The 20,620-nt window shown below is 46.6% G+C and overlaps 1 protein-coding gene across 1 annotated transcript in view; it reads right to left on the bottom strand.

The window, feature by feature from the left end:
* LOC133359579 (tripartite motif-containing protein 14-like) overlaps window positions 1-10,866 on the bottom strand; it is a 28,767-nt gene extending 17,901 nt beyond the window's left edge. The window contains 5 exon segments of the mRNA XM_061578025.1: window positions 4,500-4,522; window positions 5,993-6,223; window positions 10,021-10,113; window positions 10,376-10,827; window positions 10,830-10,866. Coding sequence (XP_061434009.1) covers window positions 4,500-4,522; window positions 5,993-6,223; window positions 10,021-10,113; window positions 10,376-10,827; window positions 10,830-10,866 — 836 coding nt within the window.
* Between the last annotated feature and the right edge of the window lie 9,754 nt (window positions 10,867-20,620).

Consider the following 20,620-nt stretch of genomic DNA (forward strand, 5'->3'; position numbering starts at 1 on the left):
AGGGAGCACCACCACCACTGGAGGAGGCGGAGGAGGGAAGGGGAGACGGCACGGAGGACTCGGGAACGCCGCTGGGGAACTGGTCGGAGGTGACGGGTGAGGAGGGCGAGGTGGGGCAGCGGATGGAGGAAGAGGCGGAGGAAACATGGGAGGAAGTGGGGGGGAGGAAAAGGAAGCGGGACAGAGTCCTGATAGGAGCTGGCCCCCAGGAAGACACGAGCCCTTCAGGATCCGCGCCGGACTCGGGGGAGTCGGGGTGGAGGTGGGGGGAGGGGGGGGAACATTTGATCCAGGGAAAGCCCCGTAAATCAAAGGGGAGGAAAACGGTTAAGGGGAAGGTGGGCAAAGGCAGGAGGAGGGAGCACGCGCCGGAGTCCGACACGGGATAAATCACGCCCCGGCATGGACATATCCGCAGCATCGGTCAATGTGAGAGGGATGAAGGGGAAGGGAAGGAGGGGGGCAATCATGCAGTGGCTGCAGCTCACCAGACGCGATGTAATCTTCCTCCAGGAATGTCACCTCCCCTACACCCTAGGGTCGGAGGCTCTGCTGGACGGATGGAAGGGACAGTACTTTTGGTCCGGCAGCAACGAGAGCAGGTGCACAGGTGTGGTCACCCTCCTAGGAAGACGGGGAATGAGTGTAGAAGGGACCCAGGAAATAATACCGGGTCGGCTTCTCTGTCTAGACGCTACTTACCAGGGCGTGCAGCTTCGGCTGATAAACGTGTACGCCCCGGTACGGTGCATGGAAAGGAAGGAGGTGTGGGAGAGCCTGGCGGGCCTACTGGCCACTAGGAGGCAGGTCATCGTGGGGGGCGATTTTAATTGCCCGTTAGGCCTGGCGGACCTGGTGTCGGTGAAGGGGAGGAGGAAGTTGGATTCCTCTTCCAGGGAACTGAGGGAGCTGATGGGGACCTTTGGGATGGTGGATACGTTCAGGAGGGTGCACGGCACGCGGCCAGGTTTCACGTGGGCGGACAAGAGTGGGGGAACACAGTCTCGCATTGACTTTATCTTCGTTTCCGACAAGGTAAACGTGGGCAGCGCGGGGGTGGAACCTTTCCCCCTCTCGGATCATAGAATGGTGGTGGCGGGGCTTGTGATCCCAGGGGTGGTGGAGAGGGGGAAGGAAGTGTGGAAGATGAATGTAGGCTTGCTGGCGGAGCAGGAGTTGGTGGAGGATTTCAAGCGAGCGTATGCCAACTGGAGGACGCTGCAGGTGTGCTTCCCCACGAGGGTGGAGTGGTGGGGGCATGCAAAGTGTAGGATCAGGAAGTTCTTTCAGTGTTACAGTAGAAGAAAGGGGGTGGGTAGGGAGTTGAGACAATGGAACGCTAGGTTAGAAAGGTTGTATGGGCTGCTGGAGCTAGGGTTCCCGGTGGCAGAAAGGATAGCGGAGATGAAGGGGAGGGTAGCCTCAGTCCTGGAAAAGAGGGCTAGGCAATTAGTGTATAGGGCGAGGGTCAGGGCAACAGAGGATAGGGAGCAGTGTACACGATTTTTCCTTAAGGCGGGTAGGGAGGGAGACAATGAAATGAGGGAGCTGGTTAGTCCTACTAGGGGTAGACAGGTGACGACGGAAGGGATGATTAGTGTAGCGGAGGACTTTTATGGGGAATTGTATAAAAGTAAAGGGATAGATGGGGGGCGGCGGGAGGAGCTGCTGGGAGCATTGGGGAAGAGGGTTGAGAACCCGGAGGTGCTAGGGGAGAGGATACAATGGGAGGAAGTGGAAGGGGCGGTGAAGGGGCTGAACAAGAACAGGACCCCAGGCCCGGACGGGATCCCGGCGGACTTTTACATAAAATTCTGGGAACTCCTGAAGGAGGATGTTGTGCAAATTTGTAGGGAAACGTTGGAGGAAGGGCAGGTACCGGACGACATGCAGGAGGGCCTGGTGACACTGATTTATAAAGGGAAGGGGGAGCGTAGGGACCTGGGAAGTTGGAGGCCAATAACCCTCCTGAACGCGGACTATAAGATCGTGGCAAGGGTGGTGGCGGGGCGACTGGGGAAGGTGGTGGGAGAGGTGGTGGGGCCGGACCAGACGTGTGCGGTCCCGGGGAGGAGGATCGCGGACACTTTGGTGGTCTTGAGGGAGGCGATTGAAGGCGAGAGAGAGAGGGGGTGCCCGTTGGGGATCCTAAGCCTGGACCTGGACAAGGCCTTCGACCGCCTCTCTCATGAATTCATGCTGGCGGTGATGGAGAGGATGGGGGTGTGCGGGCCCCTGGTGGAGTGGGTGAAGCGACTTTATGGGGGGCTCAGGGCTAGGCTCCTGATAAATGGGGAATGCTCCGGGATCATCCCAGTGGGATCGGGGGTGCGGCAGGGATGCCCGATGTCCCCAGTGCTATTTGTCATGTGCATGGAGCCGCTGGCGCAGATGATAAGGAATGATCAGAGGATTGGGGGGGTGGTAATACCGGGGTGCAAGGAGCAGGGAAAGGTGACCCTGTACATGGACGACGTGGCCGTGCTATGCAGGGACGTGGCATCGGTATGGAGGGCAATGGAGGGGATGGGGAGGTTCTGCGCGGCCTCCGGATTGAAGGTCAGTGTGGGGAAAAGTCAGCTTATGGTTTTTGGAGACCCGAGGCTTTTCGAGGGTCGGCCGCCGGAGCTGAGTCTACAAACAGAGGGGATAAAGTTACTGGGGGTGGTTTTCGGTGGGGATAGGATGGGGGAAGGTAACTGGGAGAAGGGGGTGAGGAAGGCAATGGGCTGCCTGGGTAAGTGGGCTGGGAGGCGGCTCACAATGGCAGGTAGAATTATGGTGGTTAAAACAGAAATATTACCACCCCTAAACTACTTGGCGCAGGTGTTCCCGCCAGATGGGAGGGAGGTTAAGGCCTTGACCACGGCGATCTTCAGGTTTATTTGGGGGGGGGGGATGGAGAGGGTGAGGAGGGCCGTGATGTGTCTGCAGGTCCAGAAGGGGGGGAGGGGTGCCCCAAATGTGGGGTATACCCTGCAATCGACCTTTGTCTGCAATGCGCTGCGGCTGTTCTTCTCTGCGGAGCCGCGGGGCAAGGCAGCGTGGTATATGAGGTACCGACTGACGTGGCGGTTGCGGGGGCTCGGGATGACTGAGGCAGGAAGGAACACCCCTATGGACTGGCCGGGGAATGGGGTTAGCGACGTGGTGGGGAGCTACGTCAGGCAGCATGGACTGAGCCGGTGGGGGGGTCGGTGGGCCCCCAGGGAGGTGCGGGCCGCGGCGGAGAAGGAGGAGGCCTGTGACGAGGTGGCCGGTGCGAGGAGGGAGACGCACGGGAAGATTTGGAGGAATGTGATGTCAGCAGTGCTCACGAAGGAGCAGCGGGACCTGTCATGGCTGGCTGTCCGAGACAGGTTGGAGACGCGGGGTTTCCTGTACAGCCGCCAAATGGCGCATACCCCCAAGTGCCCGAGGGGCTGCAACGCGGATGAAACTGCGGCGCATGTGATGGTGGCGTGCCCTTTCGCCCAGGAAGTCTGGAGGAGGAGTAAGCCGTTGCTGGCCCGTTTCGCCCTATCAAGGGTGACGACGCGGGACGTCATGTGGGGAGAGCTGCGGGGGGTGGGGAGGGAGGACAGGGACCGGGTGTGGGCTGTAATAGGAGCGACGAAAGAGGCGCTGTGGAAAGCGCGTAAGAAGGGACTGGAGGGGTCCCTGATGTCCCCGTTGGAGACATGTTATGTTGCGAGGAGTCTGTTGAAAAGGGTAGTAGAGATGAACCAAGAGAAAATGGGGCGCGAGGCCGCAAGGGAACGATGGAAGTGGCCGCTGCCCAGGGTGGGCTAGGGCGGGGGGGGGGAGGTCCTCGCCGGCATCCGGGGGTGAAGGTGTGCGTGGCGGGAAGGGGAGGCTTCCTCTCCGATGCTGTGGCACGGGTGATCCCGGCCCAGAGGATGGGTCGGTGACTGAGCGAGACCTTAAGGGCGAGTGAGGGGGTGCCCCCTCGGGTTTAGGTTATTTTTTCGGTCTGTTGTCACCGCTGAGATTCTGAATAAATTTTAAAAAACCGCAATTACCAGCGAAACGTCGTACTCAAATTGTAAATGTTGTGGCTTCAACACACCGGTGGGCTAAAGCAGTGAACTATTTGTCTTTGTCAACGTGACACTTTTTTACTGATTGGCCGTGTCGGGTGGTGGAGGGTTACGACACATTTATAAATAAACGCGATCTAAACCCAAAAACGTTGATTATGAATATTTAGCTTCTTTCGCATCGAACTTAGCCAAGCATGCTAATCGAAGGTGAGGGGAATGACAACAAACTAAACACAAAGCAGTTCTAAAGAAATGAGCTAGGATAGTATCGTTTAAAGTAATTAATCAGAACCACCTGACGTTAACTTGAATTTATGCAACAGGGATTCAAATCACTATCCAAGTAAACTACAATCACAACGGTGATTAAAATCACTGTACAAGTAAATACACAGCTCAAGGCTCCCCACTACACCGCCTCGTGGTTGCTGGTCTGTGATGGTTGAGGGACTGTACCTGCGTGTCTCCTCCAGGTGCCCCTGTGGGATACAGAGAGATATGACACTGTGATGCTGCCTCCATTTGCTCCCAAGGCATCGCTCGAGTTCTCTCTGCGAGTCCCATAACCAGAATATGAATCCCGCGTCTTGGCTAATTACTCTGTGAAGGCCAAATCTGTATCCTTGGTTAATAAGTGAAGCGATCTTCTCAATACCTGATCATATCAACCCTTTAGCCAGGGTTTGAGTCTCCTTCAGCCTTGGGCAGTGCTCATTTCCCATGGCTTGAGACAGCCTCTCAAAATGATAAGCAATGTCTATTTCTGCAGAGGCTATTCATGTCTGTGTAGTGCTTGAGATACGCGTCACGCGCTGGGTCGGTATGCACGCACGCGGCAGACAGTGAGGGCGAATGAGGACATAGGGCGCTGATTGGCTGGCCGTTGTTGTCCAAATTAAGGTGGCGTGATGGTTAAGGGGGCCGCAGGTGGCCGGGGGTAATTAAGGATGCAGGGCGTTGATTGGACGAGAGGGGCTGTTGTCAGAGATTGGCGCCGGCGTGTCTGGAAAAACAACACCACGTGGCACCGGGGGCTGGGGGCGAGTGGCGTCGTGGGGGATGACCTAATTAATTAAGGGTAATTGGTTCGGGGATAAAGTGAGGGATTGTGGAGTGAGACGGCAGTTCGTGCCTGGGAGGAGAGACAGACGGATGGAGAGACGGAGCAGCGGATAGAGTGAGTACAGCGTAGGGTAGCAGTGGATAGAGAGTACAGCGTAGGGTAGCAGTGGATAGAGTGAGTACAGCATAGGGTAGCAGTGGAGAAGAGTGAGTATATTGTAGGGTAGCAGCGGAGTAGCGTAAGCATCAGAGAGAGACGACGGAGAGTAGGAAGCGGCTGGGTGTGGAAGGAGAACGGAGTTAGTTACGACGGAGTGGGACGGCGGAGCTGATAAAGAGCAGCCGAGCTGGAGAGGGAGAAAGAGCGGAGAGGAGAGTCGACGGAGGAGCAGAGGGGAGCGAGCGAGGCCAGCGGAGAGCAGCGAGTGAGCGGAGGAACATTGAGCGGTTTTGACGGGAGAGATGTGGAACTATATACGTGAATAAAGTAACGAGGAAAGCCAAGAAGCTGTCGTGTCGGTCCGAGCACATCTGTATATTCAAGGTGCTTGAGAGTGGATATCAAATACCTGATAGCCACAGAGCAACTGTTTATAAAATAGTCGATTAAATAGCATAACATCAGGTATTTAAAATTGAACTTTACATTAATGTTATCTTCACGGTAATATTTGGAATTCTATGCAGGAAATACGATAAGAAACATAATTAAATGAGAAGATACTGAGATTTCAAATGCAGCCACTATCGTGGTTAAGTGAAATTATTATTGTTATTGAAGCTGTGTTCTCAAGTTCCGAGCATCTAAACCCTAGGGCCAGAAGCCTCTCTACTGCTGAGGGCTCTGTCAAACTGGGGCACTCGCCCTGGCTTTGCGAGTGGTCTACCTTCAGGAACGTGAGCGAGTCCCTCTCCTCCTGCAGAGTGTGCAGGCGCGCGGCTGCTGCTTGCAGCTCGCTGATCTCGTGCTTGTAATAAGCGATGTTCTTGTCGATTTGGGACAGCAGCTCCTTCTTCAGTTCCGCGCGATGTAAAGCCGTCCTCTCGTCCTCATCCAGTGCCGTTCTCAGGCGGGTGAACTCGGCTTTGATTCGCTCCTTCACCCCAGTCATAGATCCCTGTCGAGACACGCAAATTCTAATGATTGACCATTCCCCTCTAAATTTCGATTTAAAGCTTTCGTGACTGTAGGGATTCATATTCTTGGTTCTTTTGGTAAAGTCACGTAGAAGGGAAATAATAAATTAATAAAAATGTAACAATACAATTCTCACGACATTTCCCCTCCAGATGAAGCAGTCCCCCTCCTTAACTTCCTTTCGTTCGTCTCTCAAAGTTCACCCATTCCCTTTCTCTCCCCTCGCCCCTCCCCTCCTTCCCACTCCTCCCCTGCACTTTTCTGACCCCTATGTGCCCTCTGTTACTGTCACGGATTTATTGGCCCTGCCATCTAACTTACTCTATTGTTACCGTTTTTGTTTATATATAAAGCGCCATGAGAGAACGCACTCTATAAATTTAAGATATCATTTTCCATGAGCCATGATTATTATTTTTATTATTCTGCTTGTTTGCCCATAAAGATCTCTCTTGTATGTATGTTGAAGTTCTTTTGCACCGTACATAGCCAAATTGGTTGCAAGACTATTTTTGCAAGGTCCTGCCAAGTTCTGAGAGTAGAGGGCAACGCTGTTACTTTGTGGTATTAATTGAGTAACTTTTCAGCATCGTGAAGTTTGGCCAATACCAGTGAGATGTTATGTTTTTTAGCTGCCCGGCGCTCCGCTCGTTTTTGTGAGCTTCACTCCTCTACCCTCCGCTCTTGCTGAATGGCGACTGCCTCCAACTGCCCAGAAGCGTCCTTCATGAGCATCCTCCTCCAGAGAGGCCAATCTTGACATTGCTGGTACCGGTCATCGTCAAGTCCACTCAGCTCCACATCCTCATGTACCACATCAGCTCCATCTCTTTTCTAGCCCGTGTCATGCCCGTTTATCCCCCTCTATCTGGTCAAACAAAAGCTTTTTTGGCATGCGTTGCACTGTGGATCACGCTGTAATTTTGCAAAGGCTAAAATTGCTACATTTCTCGGATTGTGCAATCAACTGGATTCGCAACGACTTATCTCACCGATTTCAAATTGTGTCCATAAAGGGGGTCTAACAGGACCCCGATTACTAAAGGAGTTCCTCAGAGCTCTGTGCTTGGCCCTGTTCTGTTTTCTCTCGATGTCAACCACATAGGCATCTCCAATCTGCACTTTGACATTTAAGTTTTGGCTAATGACACAGCCCCAACAGCATCTACAACAGGGCTTCGATGGACTTCAACTTAATGCCCTAAAACTGGTCCTCAACATTTAGAATTTGATGCATAGACATGCCTCTACATGTCAGCAAACGCCAATTAGCACAGCACTTTTTTTCAAAATACTATAAGGCCTATACTTTTGACATAGGTACAGTTTAACAATTAAAAATGTAATTCAATATTTAGCCAGACATCTGTTTGTCTGAAACATGGCTTACCTCACATATAAATCCTAGCCTATTAAAATGTTTGGATATAATAATTTGTGATTAGGTGTGGTAGAATATTTGAAAAATGACCTACAACTCGCTACTGTAACCAACCCTTGCTCTTTATAATATATCGTGCTCATAATGTATTCTCCAAGTAACCAAAATTTTACTCTGATGTGTTGCTATATACCGCCAAATAGTAAAATTCAAATTAATCATTGTTTTCCCATTTGATGACGCCTGCAAATTGTTGATGCTGTCATTCAAATACTCATTTACTACTGTGATCCCGCTTACAGATCAGAACCTAATGAATCACGAAACCGACTAAACCCGATTTATCATTCTGCTCTTCCATTTGCACTGGATATACCACACAGGACCCACCATTGTGACATCTACTTAAAAATCCAATCTCACATCACTGGATCCAAGAAGAAATCTACATTGGGCCCTGTTCATCCACACAATCCTGATTGGCAAATCTATGCTGTACTTAGCTAATTCATTCACCCCATTTCCAAATCCAAGAAAGCTAAGGCGTCCATTTAATTGCCTTTTAACTATCCAAAGAACAAACATTGGAATAGATGACGAAGCCCTTACCATTGCAGCACCAACGTTTTTGAAAAAAAACCTTGTTTCCTTCACATCATAAATATTTCTTCAAAAAATATTCTGCAACCAGGCATGGTTCGTACACAAGGGGCGTTGGGGCACAGCTCCACCAAGCAGCTGGAGATGAGAAATAATTTTTCTAATAAAAATACTTTTCTATACATTTTTTGTTGTGTTAAAAAATATACATATAATGATTCGTTCAACGTGAATTGCCAAATGAAGATAACATTTTAAGTTGTTCATTTTAAAACCGCTGCAACGCCACAATCTGATTTGTGCCTCGGTGAGGTCTCGGGGCGGCTGTGAAGGCGTCCGAATGAGCGCTATCCCTTCATTCATTGCGATTAGATTCTAGTATTTTATCCACGCCGTTTGAGATCTATTCATGGTGGTGAAAATGGTGCCCATGGCTTTAATGATGATGTCACAACGCTAGGTTGCACTGTGCAAATATAGGTCACGGCCTACACGTAGGTGGGTGTATGAGAGTATGTGGCTGTTATTGTACAGTATGCGGTATCTTGGTTTTCTTGGTTAATTCGTTGAGTCGTGTCAGCTGATCTTTAATTGTTATTTAGGCTTTTGGCAGTGTCAAAGTCTGTATTTTGCACGTGGAGATCAATCGACATATTGAGTATGGTGCTGAGGCTCTTTAGATGAGTAGAAAAATGCATCCTGGAGTCTGCGACCACCACACCTGATCCTCCCACAAATGTTTTCGCCTGCAGAACCTATGATTTTTCTGGATTAAGCAGCATTTCATTTCGTGCAAACCACATGTGCACCGCTGACATGCAATTTTCAACGTCATCGAGGCTCTCCATATCTAACTTTGAATAGACTACGGTATTAATTTGTGTCTCATCAGCATATATATGGAACTTGATGTCATGCGATGAGAGACATGTGTTGAAAATAGGAAGGGCCCGATGATGGACCCTTGTGGTACACCAACTAGGCACAGCGTAAGCGATGACTGTTCATCACTCAGCTTCACGGTCCGTGATCGACTTATGTAGGTATGACTCAATCCACCCCAGTGCCATACCTGATACAACAGTATGCTGGTGTCCCGTGGTGGAATAACGTCTTTGATCAACGCATTTGGTCAACCCTAACACTGTAAAATTTACACTGTGTACACTAATTCTATAACATAATCTATAACCTATACTCGAACACTATAAACAAATACTATTTCATCATGTGCTTCTATTAATATATTTGATCTCCTGGTTAAATAAAGTTTAATTTGATTTTTGTTTTTATCGGGTGAGAACTCCAGATTGCGAGAGAGTCTTATTTATAAGAGTAACCTAGGTAAAAAAAATACGAAATTAAACATTTATAAAGCATAGCAACGAAGAAAATAGAAATCAGCACAAAGACAACCATGCCACAATATAAATCAAACGAACAGAAATATATGCAAAGTAATAAACTCCCTGCAGCACAAGGTCATCTTGTGTAGATTATACCTATACTGGTCCTACCATTTCGCCAATAGTGAATGTTTTAAGTCATTCAGTAAAATAACGTGGAACACCTTGGCTAAGGGCACGAGATATGAACATTGTTCTTAGAAAAGTTGATTTTTTTTAAACAATACATCCCATGCACTCGTAACCATAATGATTCAATATCCTGTAGAGTTATTAAGCTTTTACTGAAGGATGACAAAGTTCACTTGAATCTACGGAGTTGGCCTCACAGGGAAAGTCACAGACTCCACACGGTGGAGGTCACAGGGTCACAGAACCCACACGCGGTACCTGCACGTCTCTGCGAGCGACCTCCATCCGTCCGACGGACGCCTCCGCCTCCTTCCTCTTCTCCACCACTCGCGTCTCCTCTCCGACTCTACTCTGTAAGAGATGAAGTGACCAGAAGAGACTCCACTCCCTGAGCGGCCCCCTCTTAGCTCCACTCCATACTGAACCCTCCACAGTGATGACCAGGAAGCCAACCTCGACTGACTGAACAGTCTGAAAGGCAAGGGACAGTGAAGAGGGAATTGGCCCACACTGATGATTTACATCCCACGTCGTTATGCCCAGTGGCTATCAGCTCTAGTTGTATCATTGGTTTGCAACTGAGTGGTTCTCACTCTTTGTATGGAGGCCTCACCTTCCGTGTTTCGTGCTCTTTCTCCAGCGTGATAACCTTATGACTGATGTGGTCTCCTACGATGGTGCAGACTGTACAGGCCAGGCTCTCGTCCTGCTTGCAGAAGAACCTGTAAGGGTCTCCATGCTGTTGGCATCTTCGCACCTCCAGGCTGACAATGGGAGCCACCAGGACGTGGTCCATCAACTTGGGGTTTTTCAGGTGAGGCTTCAGGTGGGACTCACACAGGGACATCTCACACCTCAGGCAGGTCTTCACTGCAGGAGTCTCCCCATCATCACAGCCATCACAGAAGACAACTCCAGCCATGCTCTCTCCAACTCTGAGCTGCTCCACCAGGTTGAAGCTGCTCGCCGTCTCCCAGGCACCATCCAGACACCGGAGGCAGAACGAGTGTCTGCAGCTCAGCGTAGAGGGGCAGTCAAACGTGCGCAGGCAGATGGGGCAGCTCGCTCACTGTCGACACAATCACTGGGAGACGCGCTCGCCATGGCCCATGGCTTCACTCGGACTCAGTCGCTTGCCGCGGCACACGGAGGAGCTATCACAGCAGCAGCTCACACAGCGGAGACGAACAAGGAAATGAACTTGACTTCACCTGCAGTTAAGTTATAAATACCTCGAGACACGCCCTGGAATGTTCTACACCGGGGCTGGGCTCACCTGTGTAGACGTGGCAGTACAGTCACGCACTGTGTAATAGCTAAAACTGACTTTTGTGTTTAGTTTGTTGTCCTTCCTCTGCACTTCCGATTAGCACGGTTGGCTACGTACGGTGTGGAAGAAGTTCAACATACATACATAGCTTTGACCGGTCTCAATTGATATAATATTTGTACAAACAAAACCCAGCAGCAGCAACCCAGGACACAGCAATAATGGTGTATCCCACAGGCTGATTGACTGGCAAGGGTCAGGCTGTGTGCATTGCACTATGGAACCGCACCTTGTGCAAACATTCTGATGTAAAGGTTAACTTGTTTTTTTCCCATCTGTGTCTTTATTAATTTTTTTCTTGCAAGGCCTGTTTGTTTAAGTTTCACAGTCTGTAATCGTCTTCCACGTTTATCAACTAATATTTAACTACTGGCTTCATGCATCCTCTGTTGATCTGTCAATTTTTTTATCATTCTTACGACACCGTTTTATCCTGAGTGGACGGTGGTTGTATGTATGTTGAACTTATTTTACACCATACTTAATCAACCATGCTAATCGAAGGTGTGTGGGTGAGTGTGTAGGTGGGTGATTAATTTAGTGTGGGGTGAGTGGTTGGGTGAGTGGGTGTGTGGGTGAGTGAGTGGGTGAGTATGTATGTTATACTTATTTCGCAGCGTACGTAGCCATTCGTGCAAATCAAAGGTGCGAGTGAGTGGGTGGTGGAGGATGAGTGAGTAAGTGGGGGGGGGGGGGGGGGTTATTTGGTGTGAGGGAAGACAGATGGGCAGGAGGATGGCGTGAAGGGTGGTCAAGCAGGCGGTGAGGGAGGGCTGGAGGAAGGGTGGCTGGGAGGGGCGTGCGGTTGAGTGGTTGGGTCACTGGGTGGGTGGCCTCACGCATTACCACAGTGAACAGCCCCTGGCTAAACAAACATCGTGGTTCATTTAAGCTTATTATTTGTATGACTTTCACCGTCTATTTTCCTATTATGCGTAAAAAAATCAAGGATTTAAATCTTCATAACCTAAACAATATATATTCATCAACTATTGTTAATGTTAAGATTTTACATCCTGGAATCGCTGAGTTTGGACGATTTCTATAAAACCTTTTTTTATTTGACCAGGTAAGGCCCACTGAGGTTTATAGCTCTTTTCAGAAGCGACCTGGCCACAATTGATAGCTCAACGACGTGGCTTATTGCGTGGACATTTCTAGCAGCCAAACACTCTAAACGCACGTGTCTAAGTGTAGAGGAAAAAATTGGAGTACCAAGAGACAAATTCACGCGACTACAGGGAGAGAGACAAACAAACTCCAAGTACATGTTCAGGTGTTAGGGTCTGGATCGAACCGACGACCTCCTGTATACCAGGCGAGGTAGTTAACATCTCATAGCCACCGCGGCGAGATGTAAAAAAAAAAATCACAGAGCAGCGACAACGAACAAGGAAACGAGCTGACTTCACCTGCAGCTAAATTATAAACACCACGAGACGCGCCCTGGAATGTTGCACGCGGCAGCCCGTATTCACCTGTGTAGACGTGGCGTTACATTCACACACACAGTGTCAAGGTTAAAGAGTCGCAATTGAAATGTTTTACAAAAATCCCAGGGTAACCATGAAAACAGTGATGGTTTGTCCTATAGACTGGTTACACCCGCTTGGGTGAGGCTGTGTTTTTCCACTGTAAACCTCACCGTGTAAATTCTTATTAAAGATTTAAAATAATAAATAGGCTATCGCGACAAATATTATCCATAAAACGTGTTTTTGGGGTAGATCGCTGAAATATAAAAGTGTCGTAAAACTCGCCACCACCCGACACAACCAATGAGTAAGGTTTGTCACGTAAACAAAATAAGTAATATTTAAAAATATTTTTTTAACACGCTTTAATGAAATGTACCATACTCTTCTTGGTTCTTTCGGTAAAGTCACGTAGAAGGGAAGTAATAAAATAATAAAAATAAAACATAAAAATACAGTTCTCACGACGTTTCGGCCACAACGCAAGCAGCCGAGGCGACAGTGTCTGACGCTGTCGCCTCGGCTGCTTGCGTTGTGGCCGAAACGTCGTGAGAACTGTATTTTATTATGTTTTATTTTTATTATTTTATTATTTCCCTTCTACGTGACTTTACCGAAAGAAGCAAGAAGATGAATCCCTGCAGTCACGAAAGCTTTAAATCGAAATGTTATAATGTTTTATTTTTATTATTTTATTATGTTTCATTTTAATTTTTTTTTATTATGTTTCATTTTTATTATTTTATTACTTCCCTTCTACGTGACTTTACCGAAAGAACCAAGAAGATGAATCCCTGCAGTCACGAAAGCTTTAAATCGAAATTGTACCATACTCGGAATGGCAGAACTCGACGACTCCAGGAAGTGGCCCCGAAGCTTGCCACAACGTAAGGGACCGTGGTGATTTACAGCCAACGTCAGTTGAGCGTGGACAATTAGACCCAAGCCGAAACATAACATATAAAAAAGATTGTTTAAAAATACTTGTTTCATTTTTTTATAGAGTATAGTATTGTCAGCAGTATGACGTAAGTATACCAAGTTTGCAGTCGATACCACATTGGGAAGTGGGTTAAAATTGAGTTACAAGGTTTGAGGATACGACAACAACAGACAGTGAGTTCAATAAAAGCGTGTAATAATAAGAAAAAACACATTCCGGCTAGGGTGAGGCTGTGCGTTTTGCCCAGCAAACCACACAGCTGTCAGTTCGTATTCAAGGTTTAACAAAAAAAGATTCCCCTAAACCAGGGGGTTCAGAAACCAAAACAACAAGGAGAGACATTTTTTCTTATTTTTTACAATTCGGTAAATAAAATAGAAACCAAACAACTCATTATTTCAAGAGCCGCAATGCAACGTGGTGTGAGGACGAGAGAAGGTGGTGGTGGTCCTTGATAAATAAGAACGTGGTGTGAGTACGAGAGATGGTGGTGGTGGATCTTGATAAATAAAAACGTGGTGTGAGTACGAGAGACGGTGCTGGTGGTGGTCCTTGATAAATAAAAACGTGGTGTGAGTACGAGAGACGGTGGTGGTGCGTGATAAATAAAAACGTGGTGTGAGTGCGAGAGACGGTGGTGGTGGTGGTCCTTGATAAATAAGAACGTGGTGTGAGTACGAGAGACCGTGGTGGTGGTCCGTGATAAATAAGAACGTGGTGTGAGTACGAGAGACGGTGCTGGTGGTGGTCCTTGATAAATAAAAACGTGGTGTGAGTACGAGAGACGGTGGTGGTGGTCCTTGATAAATAAAAACGTGGTGCGAGTAAGAGACCGTGGTGGTGGTCGTTGATAAATAAAAACGTGGTGTGACTACGAGAGACAGTGCTGGTGGTGGTCCTTGATAAATAAAAACGTGGTGTGAGTACGACAGACGGTGCTAGTCCTTGATAAATAAGAACGTGGTGTGAGTACGAGAGACCGTGCTGGTGGTGTTCCTTGATAAATAAGAACGTGGTGTGAGTACGAGAGATGGTGGTGGTGGTAGTCCGTGATAAATAAAAACGTCTCACGAAGCAGCCGTCCCTCAAAGAGCCGCACGCTGCTACGGAGCTGCAGGTTGCCGACCGCGTGCCCTGAACCAACTGGCGTGACCGTCAAGTAATAATAATAATTTAAGTAGTATAGTTTTATTATGTTATTATAATAATTTAATTATTATGTAATTGGAAATGGATAATAATAAAATAATGATTTCGCAATTTTGTATGTATTATTAACTTAATTATAATTAAATAACTGCGAAATACTGACACCTAAATAATAATTAAATTATAAATACATGCTCGTGCTATAATACTATGACGCTAATGCAATATCTTATTGGTTCTTTCGGTAAAGTCGCGTAGAAGGGAAATCATAAAATAAAACATAATAAAATAATTATCACGACGTTTCGGCCACAACGCAAGCAGCCGTCCTCAGACAGACCTGTTCTTCACCTGAGGACGGCTGCTTGAGTTGTGGCCGAAAACGTCGTGATAATTATTTAATGTTTTATTTTTATTATTTTATTATTTCCCTTCTACGTGACTTTACCGAAAGAACCAAGAAGATGAATCCCTGAAGTCACGAAAGCTTTAAATCGAAAGCTAATGCAATAATTGTATTTTTACAATTAAAAAATACATTTCTACTGATTACATAATCATTCAGTAATGGTAATATAATTAACATTTACAAAGCGCCCTTAAACAATCGCTCTCGTGGTGCTATGCATGGTAAGTCAGAAAATAGTAAACATTACCCAATGAAAGAAGTGAGGATATTTGAACATCACTAAAGGGAGAAAGCCGTTTTAAACAAAGACGGCTTTAGTGGAGATGTGAAGATGAGTCGTGTCTCGGAAGTACCCTTGACCTCGAAGGGCAACGAGTTGCAGAGTGTAGGTGCCGTAATTGCCAACGCACCTCCACGTGTGTAGCCTGGAGACGGTGGGACAGTGAGCAATGCACAAGCTGAGGATCTTGACGATCTTGTTTGAATATTCGTGGTTGAAGGAGGTCATGAATGTAGCGAGGAGCAAGTCCATTTAAGGCGAAGGCGAAGGCGAGTTGGTTGGAGCTGCCTTTTTCTCGTTGCTATCATTGCCTCTTCTTTCTGCAAGGATCTGTGTTTACGCTTTGCAGTTCTTTCTTGGTCTCATTCCCTCTTTCAGAAATCTGTGAAACGGGTTTATTCCCGGGGTCAGATGTTCTCCCTTGTGGATGGCGGCTGGTGAGTAGTGTGTGTGATGAGTAGTTTGTGTGTGTGGTGAGTAGTGTGTGTGGATGGTGAGTGGTAAGTAGTGTGCGCATATAAGATGGTGAGTAGTGTGTGGGTATCGGGTGGTGAGTAGTGTGTAGATGATGAGTGGTGAATATTTTGCATCAAGGTTCACAGACAAGAAACAAGAATTGTTAATTACTTTACACGGGGTTACAAACCTCACGAGGCACCCCATGGAATGTGCTCAGATGTTTAAGGAATGTAAAAACAAGCCCCGCATCACACAAACCTGTCTAGATGTACCTGTAGATTCGCGCCGTTGGCTTTAACCAGTGCCAACAATGGACTTTGTAAGAACATGATCACAATCGTAAAAATAACACATCCTGAGATGCGGGCTTTCGATTCCCTGCCGTCGCCTGTGATTAAATGTGGTTCTCCGGTGAAAGGAGTTGATGGTTTAAAGTTAAAGATTCGCAATTGATATATTTTTACCAAAACCCCACGGTAACCACGAAAAAGGTGATGGTTTGCCCTACAGACTGTACACCAGATTGGGTGAGGCTGTATTTTTCCACTGTCAACCGCACTGTGTAAATTCTTATTCAAGATTTCAAATTCTAAGTAGGATTTCGCGACCAATATTATCCATTAAACGTGTTTTTGGGTTAATCGCGTAAATATAAAAGTGTCGTTAAACCCGCCACCACCCGACACAATCAATGAGAAAGGTTTGTCACGTAAACAAAACATTCCGGCTCGGCTGAGGCTGTGCTTTTTGCCCAGTAAACCACACAGCTGTAAGTTCGTATTCAAGGTTTAAAAAAACGATTCCGTTAAACCAGGGGGTTCAGAAAGCAAAATAACAAGGAGAGACATTTTTTCTTTGTTTTTTACAAACCCGTAAGTAAAATAAAAACCAAACAACTAATTATTTCAAGAGCCGCAATGCAACGTGGTGTGAGTACGAGAGACGGTGCTGGTGGTGATCTTTGATAAATAAAAACGTCTCACGAAGCAGCCGTCCCTCAGAGCCGCACGCCGCTCCGTAGCCGCAGGTTGAAGACGCCGTGCCCTGAACCAAGTGGCATGACCGTCAAGTATTAATAATTTAATGGTAATAATTTTATAATTATTGAATGATTATCATTTAATTATAACAATTTAATAATTATTATTTAATGATAAATTATGATGATTAAATAACAATGTTGTAATACTGATTTAAATTATAACTTAATGCTCCAAATTTAATAGCGGTAATAAAAAAAGGTCTTGAATAATAAATAAATAATACTGTACTAATGTTTTTTATAATCGACAAAGGATAATTTATTAATTATTTAATAATAATTGAATTGTAATTTAATGGTCCTAAATTGATAATAATTAAATAATTTCCATTTACAAACAGCCCATAAACAATCGCTCTTATGGTGCTATGCATGGCAAGATGGAAATGAGTGAACATCACCCAATGAAAGAAGTGAGAAGGACATTTGAACATCACTAAAGGGAGAAAGCCATTTTACACAGAGACGGCTTTAGTGGAGATGTGAAGATGAGCAGTGTCTCGGAAGTCCCCTTGACCTCGAAGGGCAACGAGTTGCAGAGTGTAGGTGCCATAATTGCCAACGCACCTCCACGTGTGTAGCCTGGAGACGGTGGGACGGTGAGCAAGGCACGAGCTGAGGATCTTGACGATCTTGATGGAATATTCGTGGCTGAAGGAGATCATGAATGTAGCGAGAAGCAAGTCCATTTAAGGCGAAGGCGAGTTGGTTGGAGCTGCCTTTTTCTCGTTTGTGTCATTGCCTCTTTCTTCTGCGAGGATCTGTTTACGCTTTGCAGTTTTTTCTTGGTCTCATTATCTTCATCAGAATATCTGCGAAACGGGTTTATTCCTGGGGGAGATGTTCTCTCTGGTTAATGGCGGCTGGTGAGTAGTGTGTGTGGATGGTGAGTAGTGTGTGGATGATGAGTGGTGAGTAGTGTGTGTGGATGGTGAGTTGTGTGTGGATGTTGAGTGATGAGAAGTGTGTGTGTATGGTGAGTAGTGTGTGTGGATGGTGAGTAGTGTGTGTGGATGGTGAGTAGTGTGTGTGGATGGTGAGTGGTGAGTAGTGTGTGTGGATGGTGAGAAATGTGTGTGGATGGTGAGCGGTGAGTAGTGTGTGTGGATGGTGAGTGGTGAGTAGTGTGTGTATGGTGAGTGGTGAGTAATGTGTGTGTATGGTGAGTGGTGAGTAATGTGTGTGTGCATATGAGATGGTGAGTAGTGTGTGTGGGTATCGGCTGGTTTGTCGTGTGTAGATGGTGAGTGGTGAGTATTTGTATCAGGGCTCGCAGACAGACAAGAAACAAGGATGTAAAATTACTTTACACGGGGTTACAAACCTCACGAGGTACCCCCATGGAATGTGCTCAGATGTTTAAGGAATGTAAAAACAAGACCCGCATCACACAACCCTGTCTAGATGTACCTGTAGAACCCAAATCAACCTGCATTATGGACATCTACAGTATATATATAAATATAAAAGTTAGTAGTTCCCTGCGTCTTGTTGACATTCGGGCGATTGCCAGAAAGTGCTTTGCTTTATCCACCGCTTTCTTTGTTGTCGGAGCGCAGCGACGAATTCGCCTTGGCTCCGTGTCGCCATGGACTGCGTCTGTAGCGCGTTGTGGCGAACGGCGTGCGAGTGGTGCAGCTCGTTGACGCGCAGCAGCTGCTGCTGTTGTTGTACAACATTAATGGTTGACGCCTCATCAATGTCTCTTTCAATTCACTACGCGCGATTTATCACCGATGTGACTTTTTACTTTGACGATATCACTCTTGATTTGAAGCTTTCGTGACTGCAGGCATCCATACTCTTTGGTTGTTTCGGTAAAAATATCTACGTGACTTTACCGAAAGAAGCAATGAGTTTACTTCTCATCATTTTCTCACAATAACCTCGCCGTTGACTGTTTACAGCTTAGATCTAGCACGTGGTGTGGGTATGCAGAGCTGTCAACCCCTTATCAGTGCCCTTCTTTGTTACGGACTAATCCAGACGTGATCGGTCACCCCGTGTCCCTTATAAATCTCAGCGTTCATCTTACAAAATCCCATCACAAGGGAGAAATACAAACAAATAGACAGAAAAAATGTTTTACTCAATTTCCCTGTACAACAATACGGGTAAACCCGTATGGGTTGACAGATATGGGTATGTAACAACATTACACAACACCCTATACAGCACACTATGCACTTCTTCTTGGTTCTTTCGGTAAAGTCACGTAGAAGGGAAATAATAAAATAATAACAATTAAACATAATAAAATAATTCTCACGACGTTTCGGCCACAACGCAAGCAGCCGTCCTCAGGTGAAAAACAGGTCTGTCGGACACTGTCTTTCCGACAGACCTGTTCTTCACATGAGGACGGCTGCTTGCGTTGTGGCCGAAACGTCGTGAGAATTATTTTATTATGTTTTATTTTTATTATTTCATTATTTCACTTCTACGTGACTTTACCGAAAGAACCAAGAAGATGAATCCATGCAGTCACGAAAGCTTTAAATCGAAACACTATGCACTGTTTATAACTCAGCTATAGTACATGGTGAATGAATGTAACAACATTACACATCACACTTTACAGCACACTATGTACTGTCTATAACTCAGATGGTGAGGGTATGTAACAGCATAACACATCACACTATACAGCACACTATGCACTGTATATAACTCAGCTATAGTACATGGTGAGGGTATGTAACAACATTAAACATCACACTATGCACTGTATGTAACTCAGCTATAGTACATGGTGAGGGTATGTAACAATATTACACACACGTGTACTGTATCTGAGCTGTACACAGTAGATGGTGTGATGTGTCATGTTATAGACAACCTCATCGCTTGGGTCTGGGTAGTAAATATGAACACACTGGCATAGCTACTCAGTGGTGTAAGTTACACTCTCATAGACACACGAAGAAACCGAAATGCACACAAATATACGTGCAAATTTACACGTAGTAAATCGTTTTGTCGAAGTTAACAGGCATGTGTCACATGATACCTTGGACACCCTTGCTAATGAGAAGTTCAATCGAAGGACTTTCCAATTAAAATATTTTAACCATCAACATCCTGGGGGCTCACAACATCGGAGATGAACAAGGAAGCCAACATTACTTAGCACGAGGTCACAAACCTCACGAGACACTCCGTGGAAATGTGCTCAGGTAGTCAAGGTCACAGACACGAGCTTCGTATCGCACGCAGCTGTTTAGACGCAACGTGAGACGCGTTACACGGTCGGCTTTGACCACTTCCAGATAGGAGCCAGGTCCACTCGCTACGCTCTCAGTGGGAGCTGCGCTCGCCACGACTCTCAGTGGCTTCTCACCGATAGCCGCTCGCTGTGGCTGAGAGACGCTGTCCCAGGAGCGCACACGGCGGCGGCGAACCAAGACACGAATCGACTCTCACCTGCGTAGACAGGAGCGTTGCATTCACACCGAGGTTTTGGGGTTGACGGTTCGCGATTTTTACAAAACCCAGAGTGGCCAGGCAAACGGTGATGGTTTGTCCCTTGGACTGATTTCGTCGGCTATGGTGAGGCTCTGTGGGTTTCTGCACCAAAACCGTACCTTGTAAAACATTCGTAATACATTTTTTTTTTAAGTATGTCGTCTCTATCATTGCCATTTATTTCAAATCAAGATTTCCATTTAGTTGTTCATGATTTATTTGAGCATGATAGTTTAAAATTGTCTTTAAAATATTAAACTTAATATTTTTAATTATTTGACAAATTACTTCCCAACTTCATGTGTA

The sequence above is a fragment of the Lethenteron reissneri genome, chromosome 65 (assembly GCF_015708825.2).
Source record: "Lethenteron reissneri isolate LAM-NWPU_2019-01 chromosome 65, ASM1570882v1, whole genome shotgun sequence".
Lineage (NCBI taxonomy): Eukaryota > Metazoa > Chordata > Hyperoartia > Petromyzontiformes > Petromyzontidae > Lethenteron > Lethenteron reissneri.